Here is an 18432-nt window from a genome sequence, read left to right as displayed (position 1 = left end):
AACTATACGTGCAATAGAAGAGTTTGAAACAAAATTAGTAAGTGTTAACCTAACACTATAATGTAAAATGTATATATTCTGTTTATGGAGTACTATGTTCAGGTTTAAAATGTGAAAAAATATATTAATTCAGTGTACATGATTATTATGATTCTGAACACCTATTGGTCCGATTAATCTCACTTAAGTGTGAATATGTAATTTCATTTATAATGTAGTGATATACTTTATCTCATATTGTGTAAAATATGTTACATCTTGACCCTTGTATATAAACAAAAAGGATTAAGAGATAAATTTCACATCAAATTAAAGTACTAGGGAAAATAAAAGGCGTTTGTGTGACGACAATCAATTACTATATGAATATGGGTCTATTCAATATGTAGCATCACATAAAGTGCAATGTGATATTGTGGTTAACTTTTTATTATTAAAATATTTATGGTTCACTGTTTTATCCACATAATTATTCACAATACAACACATGCGTCACTAGGAATTAGTGGAAATGTTAATGGGAGAGGTTGAAATTAGTTCATTTCTTATTATTAGCCTGTTGTAAATTATTGTGAACTAAAAAAATGAAATTTAAGTAGGTTCAAATGTTGGAGGTATCATTTTTTTCAAGTGTAGTAAATTTTAAACGATTTCAATAATTTTATATATTTAGTGCAGTGAAATTAACAAGGTGCTTAGAAAGTGACTGACGATGACGAACACACTTTTGAGTAAGAATGGGAAGAAGGGACTCATTATTTGTTTATTTTATCTATGATTAATTTGTTATAATTGCTTGATATTATGTTCATCCTTACTATATTGATGTTGTTGAATAATATTGTTAGTTAGAAGAATAAAAAGGTCTAAAATTGCATAAAAAATTGAAGAACAAAGAATTTTAAGACAAAAGATAGGTACCGAGAGAAAAAAAAAGAAGAAAATATTAAGAAGTAATGGAGTAGAAAATAAAAAAAAGTGACGATTCTATGTTTTTTTATAGGGAGTTGATTAATTAAAAACGACTGTATATATACCATCCTAGCTTGTGAAAACAAAATCAGTTATCAATATCATAGTGTCGAAGTAGGTAATAAAATATTGGGTTAACATTTATACTCATTCTTAAATTGTTTGTTTTGGCTATTTAATTTCGATGTTCATTAGTTAACTACATATTAATATGGAAGTAGTGAACATGTGCCTGTGTATCACTTTGAAGGGGTACGATAATTGTTTAGAAATATATAAAGATTTGGTGTCTAAATTCTCCTGTATTAAATCGTACTGCCATTTTTAAAAAGAAAAATGCACTACACCCTCATTAATTAACATATTTTTGTTGTATATTATATTGTTTGAATAATACAAAGATGTAGTAGTAGTTTCTTCTTACGAAGACAGAACTAAATTAAATTATATAGGGCTTTTAATGTATTAATACGAACTATGCGTGGATGTGACATTTAAAACATTATGTATCTATATATTAAGTGTAATGATAATTACCATTATGAAATACTAGTAACTTGTATTTTTATAGATTAATAATAGGAGTATAAGATAAACAAAAAATATTACTGTACATATTTTTACCTAATAGTACTAGATAATTACGTATTAATTACAGTACTAAATTATGTTTGATGTGACTTCAAATATTTAGCTATTTAAGAAAATGTTGTAAGTGCATCCATGTCTTCTTCTTAGTGCAGTTTGAATTGACATATTGTACCAATTATTTTCAATTATTCGATATCAAATAATTAGAAACTATAGTTGACAGAGGAATCATACATCTATACTAGTATTTGATTTTATATGTAAATAAAGCATAATCACTGTAGGTATCCACTCAAAAGTTGGAATATTATAATTATGCAATATTCATGATGATGATGCCAATATATCTCAATTAATTGTATTTGACTATCAATTTTATTTTTACAATATGTAATCAAATATGAAGTATATAAAGATATGTAATCATGTTATATTGATTTTTACAATTATAGAGTATATCCATCGGTTTCAAGTAGTACCTGTAATCTGGACCACCTGCTTAATTATGCGTCCTCTAAGTTATTTTTATTAAATTCTAAATAAAATACCATACCCAAATATGGTTACCTAATTAACACTATCCAACATTCAACAATATTTCAGTGAGGATTAATTCTCAGGGTTGAGTGATATATAAATTAAGTGATCACTCTACTTTTCCCATTTCAAAATTTAGACAGAAAAATATTATTTCATGAATCATGATACGTTAATAGTAAAAGATAATAATTGTCACATCGACAGAAACATGATCTTTGTTTTTGTACATTATGTAGTCTCAAAAGTGTTAAAAATATAGTACCTCCATGATCTTTGTTTTCGTGTTTTGGTTCAGATAATTCGAAAATTTGTTCGTTATAGGTAGGGTTTTTCTTGACATTTGCATCGTGATTGCGACATTTCATGACTACCCAGTTAGTTTCATTTTTATTACAAAATTTCTCTTTAAATAAATTTACATGTAAGCGATGTAATTAACAAAATGAATATATATTAATTAACCCGCCAAAGTATACGCGATAACGTATAAATGACAAATGACAGAGAATCAAACCCTCATGTACCCTCGTAAATTTTCACGAGCCATAAAATTAATCAATTTTCAAATACAATATTCGTTTTTGAGAGAGAAATTACGACTTGGAACTGTCAATTCGACTTTTATAATATCTTTATCTATTATTGTATTGTTTCAATCATGAAATTTACGGTACTGAAACCCATCCTTCTGTACATATGGTACTGAAAAAGAAGTATCCTACCTTAGATGATTAGAGTCAATGTGTACCCTTATAATATACTTAGTAAATTATAAAAAATCGATTTTCTTACTTCTCACGTTTTGAATTTCAAATGCGTATTAAATGTAAATTTCGAGACTTAAATTTGGGCAGTGCTCCCGCGTGCGCATGCGCATGGTGCACGCACGGTGAACTCAAAAAAGGCGAGGGAGGAGTCGGTGGAGGATGATACGGTGGGATCTGGGTGGAGTAGGGGGAAGGCAACGGAGAAGAAGAAGGATGGGGAGGAGAAGAAGAAGGGAGGCGGCCATTAACATTGCGTGCTCATTTGTGCATTGGGCCAAATACCCTAATATATCTATATCAGTCTCGACGGCCCAAAACACAATTGGTATCTTACATTTTATAATAAAACATTAAACGCCGCTACAAAATATGCATTTAATGACTACATTAACAATATAGCGTGCATTGGGCTAAATTTCCTAAAATATCTATATTAGTCTCGACGGCCCAAAATATTATTGGTATCTTGAAATGCTTAATAAATCGTTAAACGCTACCATGAATTACACATTTAATGACCACATAAATAATAGTATATGTATTGGGCTAAATACCGTAAAATATTTTTATGAATCTCGACGGCCCAAAATACTATTGATGCCCTACCATTCATAATACAACATTTATCGCCGCCAACAAAATTATGCATTTAATAACAAGTACATATATTTTCACATTCATTTTACTTTATGACTTTATTTTTCGAGGTTTGGACTCAAAGAAGATGTAAGGAGGCCGTCATTAACAATGAGTGCAATTTTTGTGCATTGGGCCAAATACCCCAAAATATCTATATTAGTCTCGCCAGCCCAATACACTATTAGTATCTTGCAGTTCATAAGAAAACGTTAAACGCCAAACGAATTATGAATTTAATGACCACATAAATAATTGTATGTGTATTGGGCTAAATACCGTAAAATATTTTTATGAATCTTGACGGCCCAAAATACTATTGATGCCCTACCGTTCATAATACAACATTTATCGCCGCCACAAAATTATGCATTTAATAACAAGTACATATAATTTCACGTCCATGTTACTTTATAACTATTTTTCAATGTTTGGATGCAAAGAAGATGCAAGGAGGCAACCATTAACATTGCGTGCAATTTTGTGCATTGGGCCAAATACCCTAAAATATCTATATCAGTCTCGAGAGCCCAAAATTATATTGGTATCTTACAGTTTATAATAAAACGTTAAACACCGCCACAAAATATGCATTCAATGACTACATAAATAATAGTGTGTACATTGGGCTAAATACCCTAAAATATCTATATCAGTCTCAACGGTCAGTTCATAATAAAACGCTAAACGCCGCTACGAATTATGCATTTAATGACCACATAAATAATAATATGCGTATTGGGCTAAATACCGTAACACATTTTTCTAAATCTCGACGGCCCATTACTATCGATGCCCTACCGTTCATATTACAACATTTATCGCCGCCACAAAATTATGCATTTATTAACAATTACATATAATTTCACATTCATTTTACTTTATAACTATATTTTTCGATGTTTGGACGCAGGGAAGATGTAAGGAGGCCGCCATTAACAATGCGTGCATTTTTGTGCATTGGGCCAAATACCGCAAAATATCTATATTAGTCTTGACAGCCCAATACACTATTGGTATCTTGCAGTTCATAAGAAAACGTTAAACGCCAAACGAATTATGAATTTAAATGACCACATAAATAATTGTATGTGTATTGGGCTAAATACCGTAAAATATTTATGAATCTTGACGGCCCAAAATACTATTGATGCCCTACCGTTCATAATACAACATTTATCGCCGCCACAAAATTATGCATTTAATAACAAGTATTCCATATAGTTTCACATCCATTTTACTTTATAACTATATTTTTCAATGTTTGGATGCAAAGAAGATGCAAGGAGGTAGCCATTAACATTGCGTGCAATTTTGTGCATTGGGCCAAATATACCCTAAAATATCTATATCAGTCTCAACGGTCAGTTCATAATAGACGCTAAACGCCGCTACGAATTATGCATTTAATGACCGCATAAATAATAATATGCGTATTGGGCTAAACACCGTAACACATTTTTCTAAATCTCGACGGCCCATTACTATCGATGTCCTACCGTTCATATTACAACATTTATCGCCGCCACAAAATTATGCATTTATTAACAAGTGCTGTACATATAATTTCACATTCATTATTTTTTAGGCCTATATGTTTTACGATGTTTGAACAGAATCTATCTTATTAATGTAAATTTACTAATTGCAAAATACAGATTGAAAAAAAAGAAATTGAAACCCTAGCCCATCTTATCCCTACCTACCTCAATTTTATAATGAGTATGATTATTTAATGCTCTTTTCCTCCTTTTTCCATTTCGTATTTTGATACCTTCCTTCTTTATTTTCTCGAAGACTTTAGGGTTCTCTTTTTCTCTAGCAGCCCAAAAACCCACCCCACTCTCACTCTCTCGCGGTGACATCCACGCACCAATGAGACGCGAGTTAAGTGCCAGGACCATATTTTTCACCAGACAGCGACCGTTTAACGAACCTCGCCGTTCAGCGCGTGCGGGTCACGGTTGGACTCTCGTTTGACTAGGGTTTCGGGCATCGTTGGTTGGGATAAAAATTGCTCTGAAATGCTGCGCTGGCGCTCTCTGATTGGCTGGATCCTTCTCTCTCTCTCTCAATATGCAAACACATGGGTTTGTATATTGTAAGTATACACGCCAAAAATCTGTACGTATAGGGCGACAGTAAACTCAAAATCAAAGAAATTGAAATATCAACTCAACTCCATCTCTCTCTCTCTCTCTCTCTCTCTATCTATAAATCTCTTCATTTTCATGTTTCTCTCTCTAAAACAATTTTTTTCCCCTCTCTTTCGCTATCGGATTTTACGCTAGGGCACGCGGTGGATTCCGGCGAGAATTCGCCGGCGCAGCCGTGGAATCGGCGGAGATTGAGATGAATGGCGATTGTTTCGGAGTGATTTGTGGAGAAATGATATCTAAGCTGTCGATGAGTGGAGATTTTTGATCCGATTTCGCGATCCGAGAAAAAAGGTTCCTACTTTTTCTTCTCTTCTTCTTACAGTACTATTTACGTTTTTATTTATATTTAATTTTGCTTTTTTTTTTCAAATTCACTAGGTTTTAGCTGACTTTGAGCTGAGTTTTACCTGATATGTCGTGCATCTTTTTTTATCCGAAGTGGATTTCAAAATTTACCTCTGTATCTAATTTTTAGCTGTCCTTTTTCGGTGTGATTTTGTTTTCACGTTCTCATCATTTTATGCCACTTTTTATTGCTTATTCTTTACTGTTTTTTTTCCATGTATAGCTGGTGAAGTTGGTATATTAAAATAGCGTTACGACTTCATAAAACCCTAATTTGAGCTAATGAAATCAGCACATAAAATCACGATTTATGGTTTGGCGATTGCGTGAGCTGTGTGGGGGGTTTGATTTGATTTTTGGTGGTAGTTGAATTTTCCGATCTGATTTAAAGTTTTGAATTGAGATTCTTCAACGGGAAAACCCTAAAATTGAAATTGGGCTATTGTGCTTTTAATCGCTCATTTTGCTTTTTGTTTAGTTCATTTATCTATTAGAATATTATATCTCATGCTGACATATGTAAGATTTGCTGTATCCAGCTTTGTCTTTGCTGGGATTCTTAATTAGGGTTTTCAACTGTTGTTTAGGACAAGGCTTGTGATAAAATTATAGTATTATATCTTGCAATTGATGAATGCTTCTTTCACTATTAGGTTACATACATAATACATTTCATACCATGATTTTATGCCCCAACATTTGCAATTGTGTACTAATAGCTTCATTTCAGTGACCGGTTCTTGGGTTTTATGTTACTGAATTGGATATTGTTGTTATGGGAGATAGTGATTTTGTGGATTCTACATCGAGGTTAGGATTGTTCGTTCGGATCAACTCAATAGCTATTGACATTAGTAGTGGCATGGAAGCAAGCGAGCCACCTAAACACGAGCATTTTACTATACGGTGAGTAATTTGACATCTTTTATACTGCAAAGTGTATATATGTGCAATATTGAGTGCTTCCTTGTAACAATGTGAATGTGCTGTATTTTAATTTCTCAAATGTTGGTGCAGTGGTTTTGTTGCTGATATGAGGAAAAAGGATTTGAAGACATGTTATCCATTTGCACTTCAAGGCGATGATGTTGATCCGGTTAAATATCAGCTGCCTCCTCTATCTGTTCCTGAATTTCGATGGTGGCAGTGTTCGAGCTGCGTCCCAAATGCTGAAACGAAGACAACTACAAAAGAAATGGTACTGGCGACCACACACAGTAGAGATAACACAGGTAAATGCTGAAATTAAAGATTACTCCTACATAGTTGTGACAAAAGTAGGTAATTAAATTGATTTATGTGCAAAATTTATGAATTGCGCGTCTATAAATACAGTTAGCAAGAACTTTTTATCGTATATTTTGTTATATCCTTACAATAATTTGAGGTAATAAACTTTGGTTATAGATGCAGAAGGGGAAGACAGTGATCAAAGCAAAATTAACAAGACACTTAGTTTATGCAGCGGCGATTTCACATGTAAGTTTTGTTACATAAGTCATGTATTGTTTAAAGAGTCATGTGTGTAGTTCCAAGCTGTATTCATTCTTGATTATGATTTCAGTTAAAATTAAATCATATGCTAGTTGTCATAGAGCACAACGCGGTTTTTCCCCATATGTAACATCAAGAATATCTCCTCAGGTAGCAAAGGTAAAGCAGATATCAGGGATATAGAAGCTAGAAATTCATTGCATATGCCTGAAGTAAATCTGCAGCAGGTTCTCAAGACGCTTAATAACACTCCAGGTATACGGAAAATGTGAAAGAATTTCTCACTGATTATTTCCTAGTAATGATAAGGATAACTATAGATATAGCATGTTTCGCTGACCAACCTTTGTGCGCAGTTGACGAGCCAGTTACTGTATCATATGGAAGGGATGGTCCTTTGAGTGCATCGGCAAACAGGAGAAAGCCGAAGCTACGTTCTTTGGCTGATATATTGGTGGAAGAAAGGCCCCAAACTAGCAGTATTCGAAGGACAAGATCTGCCTCATCAAGTGGAATGAAGGTAGCATCAACTGAGATGGAATCAGTTTTAGTTCCTCAGCATCAGGTAGACGTCCCTGCCGGTCTTGCAGAAGCTGAGAGGAAAAGGAAGATCTCGCTGAGAGAAGACACAGAGCCTCTGCTGTCAGTTTTTCCAAGGGCTTTTGCTAAGAGAACTAAGGGCCTTGTGCTTGACCCCAAAAAGGTTAAAGCTATAGATGCCAACAAAAAGATGAGACACACCCGTAGAGACAATGAAATAGCCCAAATGGGTGAGCCTCTCCTTCCAAATAACATGTCCTCTGCAAGCTTACAGGAACAAACACAGAAAATTGGAGCTGTGGATGATCCTTTATTGCATCCTAGAAGAAGCATCTTCGGAAATTTCAATGGCGGAGGAACCATGGAGTTGGGCCTTTCACTCAATAGTTTTAAGGATCCTGTAGGTGATCACAATGACCAAAGTTCTTCCAGGAAGCGTAGGTACATTCCCGATCTCAATGTGGAAATACCCGAGATGGCTGATATGGAGGAAGAGCAGCAATTTACTACTCTTCCCAAGGAGAGGAGTTTTCCTCTGCAAAAAACTGTGGTACGACAAAATTAACTTCTCATATTCATTATCTTGATATTTCATGTCTCTATCAATCAATCAATGGTATTAGTTCAAAAATTGTTTTCTTTAGGTGTGACTAATTGAATCTCTCTGCTGTTCATTCTCTAGAATGCCTCTGCCTCTGCCTCTGCCTTCCGCAGTTACAAGACTGGCAAACGAATAACTTATCCGGGAAACAAAGATAACAATGCAGAACTTGGAGCATCAGATGACATACCGATGGAAATAGTTGAGATGTTGGCCAAAAACCTGCATGAAAGACAACGTGGAAATCTGAGGAGACGTGATACAACGGAAATATATCCTCCTGCAGCCGCATTTCCTCTTCCCAGCAGCATAAGTGTTTCAAACGGAAACATGGGAGTCCAACCAAATAAATATCAGATGGATATGAGAAAACTTAGGCAATCAGAGCGTCCCTCTATAACGGCAGGTGCAAAGTCCACTACATGGGAAGAAATGCTAGATTCCCGCACCCAGAGGCGCCCCATTCTCCCGAGCCCAGTCTCATTCTTAGACAAATTGAGAAGCGCCGATGCCAAGGGAAAGAAAGTTGTAACTGATGTGGCTGAGCTCAGAGAGGAGGGGAGAGGTATAGGATCATCAGATCCTTACCAAAGCGAAAAGATTCCCGCAATGAAGCTGTTATCCTTGATGGAGCAGAGAGTTAACAAACCTGATCCTTCATACAAAGTAGGTAAGCCCTTGTCTCCCTGCAAGCACCACCCGCGTCTAAATGGAAAGGAGAACCTCATGAGCTTCCTCCACTTTCCTGAAAACGGCAGCAGCTCTTCGTTGAGAGGTATGTAAGATAAGACCATTCACTACTGAAACTCTTCTTTTTATTTGTTTTCATAACATAATTGTTTTCTTCAGTAACTCAAGATGAGGCAAGGAGCTCGAAAGGTAATGAAGAAGCATTAGGTGAGTGCATTCTCAACAGGAATCCTGCAGACTTCAGCATTCCTCAAGTAGGAAACGAATTCACCATAACCGCAAATGATTTGGAGCGGGGAACGAAGACGAATGGTTTGAAGGGAAAATCGCGGCTAGGCAATGTCGAAGGCAGGAAGAGAGGAAGAAAGCCTCGCAGGAAGAGAGTGTGATCAAATGAGAAACTCATTTTGATGAATAAGAATCAGTATCTACTACCTTATGATTTGGGAAGCTAGTGATTCAAATTATGATACTACATGGCAATTGCTATAATTAGTTTCTATTTAAAAGGATATTTTAGTAATTTAAACATTGATTCGGTATACTGTTAGTTTGCCAATTTTTTGGCTCGAGCATTTTATGCCAAATAAAAGAAGTTTATTTTATTTTTATAGTATTATTTTTAGGCAAGGTTTACTTTAGTGTTCCATTATCTTGATTAATCCTGGACTTTTTTTTTTGTTATATATATATTTGTAAACAATGAGTCCATGACTTTGAATCTAATGCTCCATATGTAATTAGCTCGTGTAATTCAACTATAAAGTCAATTATTCATGTGTGCATCTATACGTCGGATATAAAATGTAATCAATTATACTAGCCTTGATAAAATATGACCAAATATTTGATAATTTGAAACAGACACATGTTATATTTTTTTTTTTATCGTGGCGAATGTTTGTAAGATCTTATTTCATTACATACCATAATAATATACTATTGTCAATCAATCTTTTTATCTTTTTGGTTAAAAGTGAAGTTTTATTTCACTTTTGTGAATACTTGCTTTTATAAATATGCACGTTAGTAACTAAAAAATATTCATAACATAATTTTGGGAAATAATGGATTTTATTTTAATACGATATAACGCTATAGTACCACTTCTTTTCATTTACATCTATTTGACATAGAGAATTAAACAAATTTTCTCTTTCTTTCTTCTTCCATAACACGCCCGCCCCCCCAAAGCTAGAAATTAGGGCTTCGATTTTTGGGCCTTTTTATATATAAATGAAAAAACCCTAAAGGATCCATTCCCCACCCAAATACATTAGGAAAAAATATTTTAGAAAATATATGAATTGAAATCAACACTACAAGTCTAAACGATACGTGAAATAAAAGATATAAACAAAAAAGAGCATACATTAATATAACGTAATCTATGTTTGTGGAAATTTCATCTTGAAAAGAGAATATGTCAGCAATTGATGTAGTAGTAATTAATCAGTCATAATCAAACTGATTAATTGATAGTAGTAATTAAAAGATGCACGCAATAAACATTAATGGAGTAATAAAATACTCCAATAATTAACACATCTTGATTAAATTTGTTAATAAATCTTTAAAAAGTTGTTAATTAAACCAGTTCATGCTAAAAATAAATAAATAAATAAAAGTTTCACAACCTTTTGAACAAAATTCAACACTTTTAAGGAAAAAAGAAAGAGGCATATCTGATTTGATTAACGCAATATTAATTTCCCTTAACTGAAAATTTTTGCCTGAAAACCACCAAATGTAACCAACATATGCAAATACACCCTTTTTCCCTTTTTAATTTTTTTTTCTGCATTGAATGAACATAAATTTTCAGTGATCGTTGTTGCAGATCTGATGTAAATAATTAGTACTAATAATTCCAGACAAAAAAGAAAGAAAAAGAATTAGTAAATAATAGTTTGAATTTATGTTAAATCTTTCACTTTCTATTGATTTAGTTAGTTTGGCTTTCAAAATAAAAAAACACACTACACAATCATTCGTCTCTTTCTTCTACTCCTTTTCACATGTCCAGATAAATCTTGTCCGGATTCACGGATTCACTGACTACTCATCTCAAAGGAGGCAATTTCTTTTGCAATTTCTCAATATATAGTAAATTGAGCTGATTTTTTTAGTTTTTGTTGCCACTGCGCTTTGAGATTGGTGCGAAAATTGGAGGCTTAATTCATTTGGGAAGAAAACAAGGTAACTGCTTATTGCAAAAGCCTTGCTTTTTTTCATTATCTAAGCTTGGAATCTAGTTTTGTGTAGGATTGAGATGAATTTTTGCTGGGGTTATAGCTGTTGATATTCGTTTTTGTTTTTTTAATAATAAGTTATGCGGTGATTTGAATCTGTTAAGGCGTTTAACAGGATTTGTTTGAGGAGGAAATTGGGGAATTTGATGTATGTTAAGGCTTTGAAGATTGATTATGGTGCCTGAAAATGGAGTGTTTTGCAGAATGCAGCATCTTCTATAAAAAGATTATATTATAAATGGGATGAAGAAGAGATGATTATCTACTTTGATGTCAGACACTAGGAAAGTGCATTTGTTGGTATGATAAGCAGGTATTCTGTGGTTGGAGGGATCTTTGTTAGGGCGAAAATCGATAGAAACAGTGTGTGTTTGGGGGAATTGGATCTTCCTAGTAGGGATTTGTGATGGCATCAATCAGAAGAACATTGTCTCCCGTTCCTCGGCCGGGAGGTGTAGGCAATGGGGAGGCGTGTCAAGTGGCGTCGCCATTGTCTAAGTCGTCTACAAACGGTCAGAACTACCCTCCACAAGGGGGGCTGTTGTCTTCCTGGCTGGGCTCCTTGGACTATGCGTTGTACAGAGTCCAGAGCTTCGTTCTTGGCCTTTTCTCACAACGAGCTTCTAGGGATGTTGATAGGTTGAGGATGAAGGGGCAGAATTGGCGGAGGGTTTACTTGCATATCTTGATGTGCTTTGTTGTTGGTATCTTTGTTGGGCTTACACCATTTGTACCGTTGAGTATGTCCTCGAGTTCCTTGCCTAAACAAGAAGCTTTTGATTTCGAGTTGATTGGGTTGAAAAATGAGATGCCTAAAGTAGGCAAAGTTTCTCTGCAAGAGAACTCTACGTGGGGGAGAGAGAAGAAGGTCAATGTTGAAGTGAGCAATCCTCGTTCTGACCTTACCCTTTTAAATAACTCGATGGATCTGTCTCGTGATGTGGTGTTTAATATTGATAAGCTTCTGATCGTCATCACTCCAACACATGCTAAGCCGCTTCAGGCCTACTTTCTCAATCGCTTGGCACACACGTTGAGACTGATCCGACACCCTCTTCTTTGGATAGTCGTGGAGATGAATTATCAGTCCATGGAGACGGCTGAACTTTTGAGGAACTCTGGAGTCATGTACAGACATCTCATATGCCGTATCAAGAATGAAACTGGGATAACAGATAGAAGCGCACTCCTTAGGAATGTGGCACTCTCGCACATAGAGACACACCGTCTTGATGGGATTGCTTACTTTGCAGACGATGATAGGATATACTCGACTGCCCTCTTTGACCAGATGAGAAACATTAGGTATTGCATCCACCTCAAACTCATATATTGGAAATTTCATCTGCTTGAGATATATTTGCTCAGAAATTATGTGTCCTTGTGAATTTTCGATAAGGGACCAATTTAAGGTCGAACTTACTCATCTCTTCGAGCAACTTAAATGTATGTAGCTAGTAAACAGTAACCTATCCAAATTAGGATGTGATAAAGTGCAAATGGCTGTGGTGATACTCAACTTTCTTATTGATGCAGTCGGATAGGGACATGGACAACGGCCAAGCTGGTTCAAAGCAGAGACGAAATTCTCATTGAGGGTCCGATTTGTAACAGCTCTCGAGTGGTAGGGTGGCACGTTGATGACAGGAAGAAACGATCTCAGAGATTCCATGCTGAGATGTCAGGTTTTGCTTTCAATAGCACCGTGATTTGGGATCAGAAGAGATGGCACTTGCCCACAATCGAGCCAATCAGGCAGATCGAGACGGTGAAGCCAGACATACAAGTGTGTTTCCCTCTAACTGCCACCATGCATCAGATTGTATACATGATAACATGAAATCATTCATGTTGGTCCATGTTAATTTTGTCAATGCATCAAGCTAACATGTTTACTCCATTGCAGGCAAGCACGTTTATCGAGCAGCTCGTGGAGGATGAGAGCCAAATGGAGTGCTTCTCGATGGCCTCTTCGGGAATCATGGTTTGGCATCACACAACTGACACATATTCCTACCCTCATAACTGGTTTACAAGTATCTGGAGCACCATCTCTCCACTTACCGATGCTTTGCAACTTTGATTCGTGTAAGAAGATAGATCCTGCTTAGCCATTTCCTTTGTCCGTTTCCCTTCTTCTGAGCGAGTATTACTTTCCATTTGCAGTCGCATGTGTACGAACGAGCTTATGCAGCGATTTATTGTCCCGGTCATGGAGATTGGAGACGATCCAACAGATTCGTTGAAGAATTTTCCCAGATTCCTGGTTCAAGGTTGGATATTATTTCTGTACAGCTCTCTCTTGTCATCTTGATAAGATTGGTCATGGATACTTACAACATTAGGTTTGAAGATCAATTGTGGAAGAGAAAATGGAAATGCTAAGAAGAAAGTGAGGATGAAAAAAGAAATGTAGTTCTTGATAATTGTTTGATATGTAACTATGATTTAATCTATTTAAATTTTGTGTTCAATTTGTGATTTGAATATTCTTTTTTTTTTTTAATGAAAGAGTCTAATGGGAAAAAATAACATATGTTTATAACACAAAAAATTACAAATGGAAAAGGAGAGACCATATAAAATGTCGGTTTCTTAAAAAAAAGAAAAAAAATAACTTACAGAAAAATATAACAAATAAATAAATAAATCTGAATTATGTGATGAAGAATTATTCGGCCACGTCACCACATTCCAGCAACCGACTACAAGTGTCGCCGCCGCGCCAGTCGCCACCTCTATGTTATCTCCGCCACACACACTCACTCACTGCGCTCGGTGAGCTCCATCAATGGAGAATCTCTCTGCAATTTCCAGAAATCCATGCCTTAATTCGTCGCCTCTTCGTCCTAAAACCGCCACAGCACTTCCGTTTTCTCCGGCGGAGCTGCCGATCAGGAAAAATTCGCGTCGATATTCTTCGGTGAAAGCTGCGTTGAACGCCAATACAATTAATTCCCCAGCCGTTAATGAGAATGGCGATGGGGTTGTTATTGCCGAACCTATTTACGAACGCACGCCTCGCAATCGCCCCCTCCGAACCCCTCACAGCGGGTAAATTTTCTCTCTTGTGAATTCGAGAATCTAATTTCTGCGCATTTGATTATGACTCCGCTCTAAATTTGTTGAGTAACTGTTAAAAATTTTACTGTGTGATTGAAATGAACTCTTATGATTTTGTCGATGTCTGTATAAAACTGTAAGTTGCTGACTGAATTGAATGCCCAAAATATAATTGTTTTCCATCTTAATGTAATTTGTAAACAGTTATGTACTCTTGTAAGCAATGGCTGTATTAGATGGAATGAAGGAGTTATCATTTTCTTTTTCAGGTTTCACTTTGATGGAACGGCACGGAAGTTTTTTGAGGGCTGGTATTTCAAGGTTTCAATTCCAGAATACAGGCAAAGTTTTTGCTTCATGTACTCTTTAGAGAACCCAGCATTCTCTAAGAAGTTGAGCAGACTGGAGGAGGCACAGTACGGGCCGCGATCAACTGGAATTGGTGCTCAAATTTTAGGGGCTGACGACAAGTTCATCTGCCAGTTCTCTGAAGAAACAAAGAACTTTTGGGGAGGTATGTTTGTTTGTTACATGTGTGTGTGTGTGTGTGTGTATCTGTCTATATTTGCTTCACTTTCCCATCACAATGGCCTTCTGTATATTCATAGTTGTAAATATATCCCTGGGGGAGGTAGAACCTGGTTAGAAAAGTAGATCTATTATGACCATTAGTCAGCTTTGAGTTATTATCTTCTTTTCTGAAATATCTTTAGCAACTCAGTTTCTATATTATGATGGTTTATTGCACATTAAGCCGTACAGATCTTTACAATATTGTCTGAGACCTGCTACAGTTTATTTTTAGCTGTGTTACTGGTAGACCATGCTTACTTATCAAGGAACCAGTTTGTACCTGTCATTCTCCTTGGCATTTATCCGAGAGGTGGTTTTGACGTTACCAGCATGACCATTATAACTAGTCAATAAGATGATTTTCAGCATAGCATTTTGGAGCTCCTTGATCACTACATTCAATTTGAAACCGTATTCTCTTTCTAAATGAGGAGGAATTTACCTCTTTCTTAGTGGAATCTCATCCATTGCATTGTTTTGTCACTGAAAATTTAGAATTGAACATCCTTTCCCTCATTGTCTTACATGAAATTAGGCAGTGGTCGTCAAATTGATAACTTTGCTTTTGATAGACAGGGATGAGTTAATGCTTGGGAGTACTTTTGCGCCACAAAAGAATATGAAACCCCCAAAGAGAGAGATCCCTCCGCAGGTTAGCACCTCTCCTAGGAATTCTGCTGAAATGCTACTGAACGCTGTTTAGTTTATACTCCCTCCATCCCAGAAAATAGTGCACAATTTTCATTTTGGGATGTCCCACAAAACACACTTCTTCACTCCCTTCTTTGGACATATTTCATTTATACTTTCCCCTCATTAACTAACATAAAAAAATTACAAAGTGGGGCCCTTTCTCCACTCACAAAATACATTACCTAACCATTATTAAAATCCTTGTCACACCAAGGGAACTATTTTTTGGTACGCTCCAATACTGTGTACATTACAAGCAAAACCAGGAAGTGGCTGTTATTTAGAAAGAGCTTTATCTTCATGTCCATACCTTCACTACTAGTACTAAGTTAAGGACCTTTCAGTGTTTATATATGGATTGGGACATGGTAGTTTCTAACTCAGCGAAATATTTTGTTCAGGAGTTCAACAGCAGGGTTTTGGAGGGCTTCCAAGTTACCCCACTTTGGCACCAGGGTTCTATTCGTGATGATGGAAGGTAAATCTTCTTCTGAAAGTTACCTGGATTGCACAAAGCATTCTTTATTTACTTGAGCAAGTGTGGTTCTTACAATGAGCTGCACCTCAGATAGTTCATAAATTTATAGATTGTGATTCTTTGGACTAAAGTGAAACCAGTTAGAGATTGTTTAAAGCTTGTATTGACACGATTAGCTTGACAGGAATGATTTTGCAGAAATTGTAAAGACTGCACGCTGGGCCTACAGCACACGCCCTGTTTATGGATGGGGAAATGTTGGGTCAAAACAGAAGTCAACAGCAGGATGGCTTGCTGCTTTTCCTGTATTTGAACCTCACTGGCAAATATGTATGGCAGGCGGACTTTCAACAGGTATTTCTTTTATCAACTACTTTGGTTTAGAATGCCGGAGGATGTAATTCTCAATATCATTTGTTTGCACCAGCTTACCTTTGTCTATGATTTCTTGCTGCAGGTTGGATTGAGTGGGATGATAAAAGATACAAGTTTAAAAATGCTCCATCATATTCTGAAAAGAACTGGGGTGGTGGCTTCCCTAGAAAGTGGTTCTGGGTATGTGGAATATCTTCTTGCATTGATTATTCTATTCTGCTCCTGAATATGCTCTTCGTATGAAATTGGAAAACTTTCAGTATCAATGTAAATACAAATTTTGCATGTTATTTTGGGTTGAATTCTCATGCAGTGGGTAGGATCTCTTGATAGAGTTTATCAGTTGGTGACACGCATACATCTAAATATGTTTCCTACTCTTTTCTATAGGTGCAATGCAATGTCTTTAAAGGAGCGGATGGTGAAGTTGCTTTGACTGCTGGTGGTGGATTGAGACAGCTGCCGGGACTGGGTGATACTTTTGAAAATGCTGCACTGGTAATCATCCATTATGTGAATTCTTATGCCTGTTTCACACCTTGTTTAAAACATGTGAAGAATATGATCATAGTACAATGCTTTTGTGAAAGAAATTTGTAAGGAAATACCTGTTTTGGTGACATTGCTTGCTAAAATCTATGATTATAACAAAAGATGAAACACAAGCTAAATTGTTATGCAGATTGGAGTTCATTATGGCGGGGTTTTCTACGAGTTTGTACCATGGAATGGAGTGGTCAGCTGGGAAGTTGATCCATGGGGCCATTGGTTCTTCTCTGCAGAGAATGAAGCCTATGCGGTAATCACATTTCGCCTCTACTTTGATGTATCCGATGAAGCTCCAAATTCTATAATTTTACTAGGTGTGGAGCTTAAGACGAAAGAAACAGACTAAACCCAACTATGCTTCTTCTCGAATGTCCTGAGAGACCTTGCACATTGATTATGTCAAACCTTTTCTAATAAGCAGTTTATTGAGCAGGTGGAATTAGAGGTCACTACCAAAGATCCTGGTACACCATTGCGCGCTCCCACCACAGAATCTGGCTTTAGTCCAGCCTGCAAGGACACTTGTTTTGGTGATCTAACAATGCGACTGTGGGAAAAGCGTTATGATGGAACTGCAGGAAAGGTATACTCCAGCCTCCCTTCACCCCCCATTTACTTGATCATAGTGAAATTCTATTACAAATGTGCTTGCCATGAATAGATTTCACTAGAACATTCGATTCCCCTTCCGTGGTTAGGTTATTTTGGATGTTACAAGCAACATGGCAGCTGCAGAGGTCGGAGGAGGACCGTGGTTCTCGACATGGAGAGGCAAGACCAGAATGCCAGACCTTGTCACTAATGTTATTGGGCTTCCCGTTGACGTAGAGGGGCTTTTCGGTTTGGCTCCTTTCCTCAAACCCCCTGGCTTGTAAGTAGCAGCATCGATCACTTGCTTAGGCAGAGAAACATAGTTGTAAAAATACATTCATGCTGCAAATCCTTCTATATCTTATACTTTATGTGAGTATTATTCGTGAAAATCATTCTCGTTTAGTTCATGTAAGTATTGATCTTTTCGTTTCATCCATTTAGTTTGATATTAATATCTTAAAAGTCATTATTGATGTCATTAAATTTACAGGATGTGTATAATAAAAGCAGAGCTTGATCG

At 36.2% G+C, this 18432-nt stretch overlaps 3 protein-coding genes across 6 annotated transcripts; all 3 read left to right on the top strand.

Moving 5' to 3' along the window:
- Positions 1–5728: 5728 nt before the first annotated feature.
- On the top strand, positions 5729–9944 carry LOC125212884. Of its 3 annotated transcripts, none has more exons than XM_048113172.1 (8): positions 5729–5956; positions 6826–6916; positions 7028–7242; positions 7418–7489; positions 7655–7759; positions 7861–8594; positions 8727–9420; positions 9495–9944. In XM_048113172.1, exons 2-8 carry the CDS (start codon positions 6873–6875, stop codon positions 9722–9724), a joined length of 2094 nt encoding a protein of 697 aa, XP_047969129.1. In that variant the 5' UTR covers positions 5729–5956; positions 6826–6872; the 3' UTR covers positions 9725–9944. The 3 variants fall into 3 exon arrangements, with proteins under 3 accessions (XP_047969129.1, XP_047969128.1, XP_047969127.1); XM_048113171.1 differs by having other exon boundaries at positions 6797–6916; XM_048113170.1 differs by having other exon boundaries at positions 6741–6916.
- Positions 9945–11317: 1373 nt separating this feature from the next.
- LOC125211598 (probable beta-1,4-xylosyltransferase IRX9H) lies at positions 11318–14074 on the top strand. Of its 2 annotated transcripts, none has more exons than XM_048111464.1 (5): positions 11318–11534; positions 11791–12892; positions 13124–13373; positions 13494–13675; positions 13754–14074. In XM_048111464.1, the coding sequence occupies exons 2-4, from the start codon at positions 11994–11996 to the stop codon at positions 13668–13670; spliced, it is 1326 nt and encodes a 441-aa protein (XP_047967421.1). In that variant the 5' UTR covers positions 11318–11534; positions 11791–11993; the 3' UTR covers positions 13671–13675; positions 13754–14074. The 2 variants fall into 2 exon arrangements, with proteins under 2 accessions (XP_047967421.1, XP_047967420.1); XM_048111463.1 differs by having other exon boundaries at positions 11703–12892.
- A 180-nt stretch (positions 14075–14254) lies between these two features.
- On the top strand, positions 14255–18344 carry LOC125217021 (probable tocopherol cyclase, chloroplastic). Its single transcript, XM_048118839.1, has 10 exons — positions 14255–14641; positions 14920–15164; positions 15796–15875; positions 16318–16394; positions 16579–16748; positions 16852–16949; positions 17160–17267; positions 17452–17568; positions 17752–17901; positions 18017–18344. Exons 1-10 carry the CDS (start codon positions 14379–14381, stop codon positions 18191–18193), a joined length of 1485 nt encoding a protein of 494 aa, XP_047974796.1. The 5' UTR covers positions 14255–14378; the 3' UTR covers positions 18194–18344.
- The last annotated feature ends 88 nt before the right edge of the window (positions 18345–18432 follow it).

The sequence above is a fragment of the Salvia hispanica genome, chromosome 3 (assembly GCF_023119035.1).
Source record: "Salvia hispanica cultivar TCC Black 2014 chromosome 3, UniMelb_Shisp_WGS_1.0, whole genome shotgun sequence".
Lineage (NCBI taxonomy): Eukaryota > Viridiplantae > Streptophyta > Magnoliopsida > Lamiales > Lamiaceae > Salvia > Salvia hispanica.
Note: the sequence above shows the minus strand (reverse complement) of the source record. Positions and strands in the feature narration are given on the sequence as shown.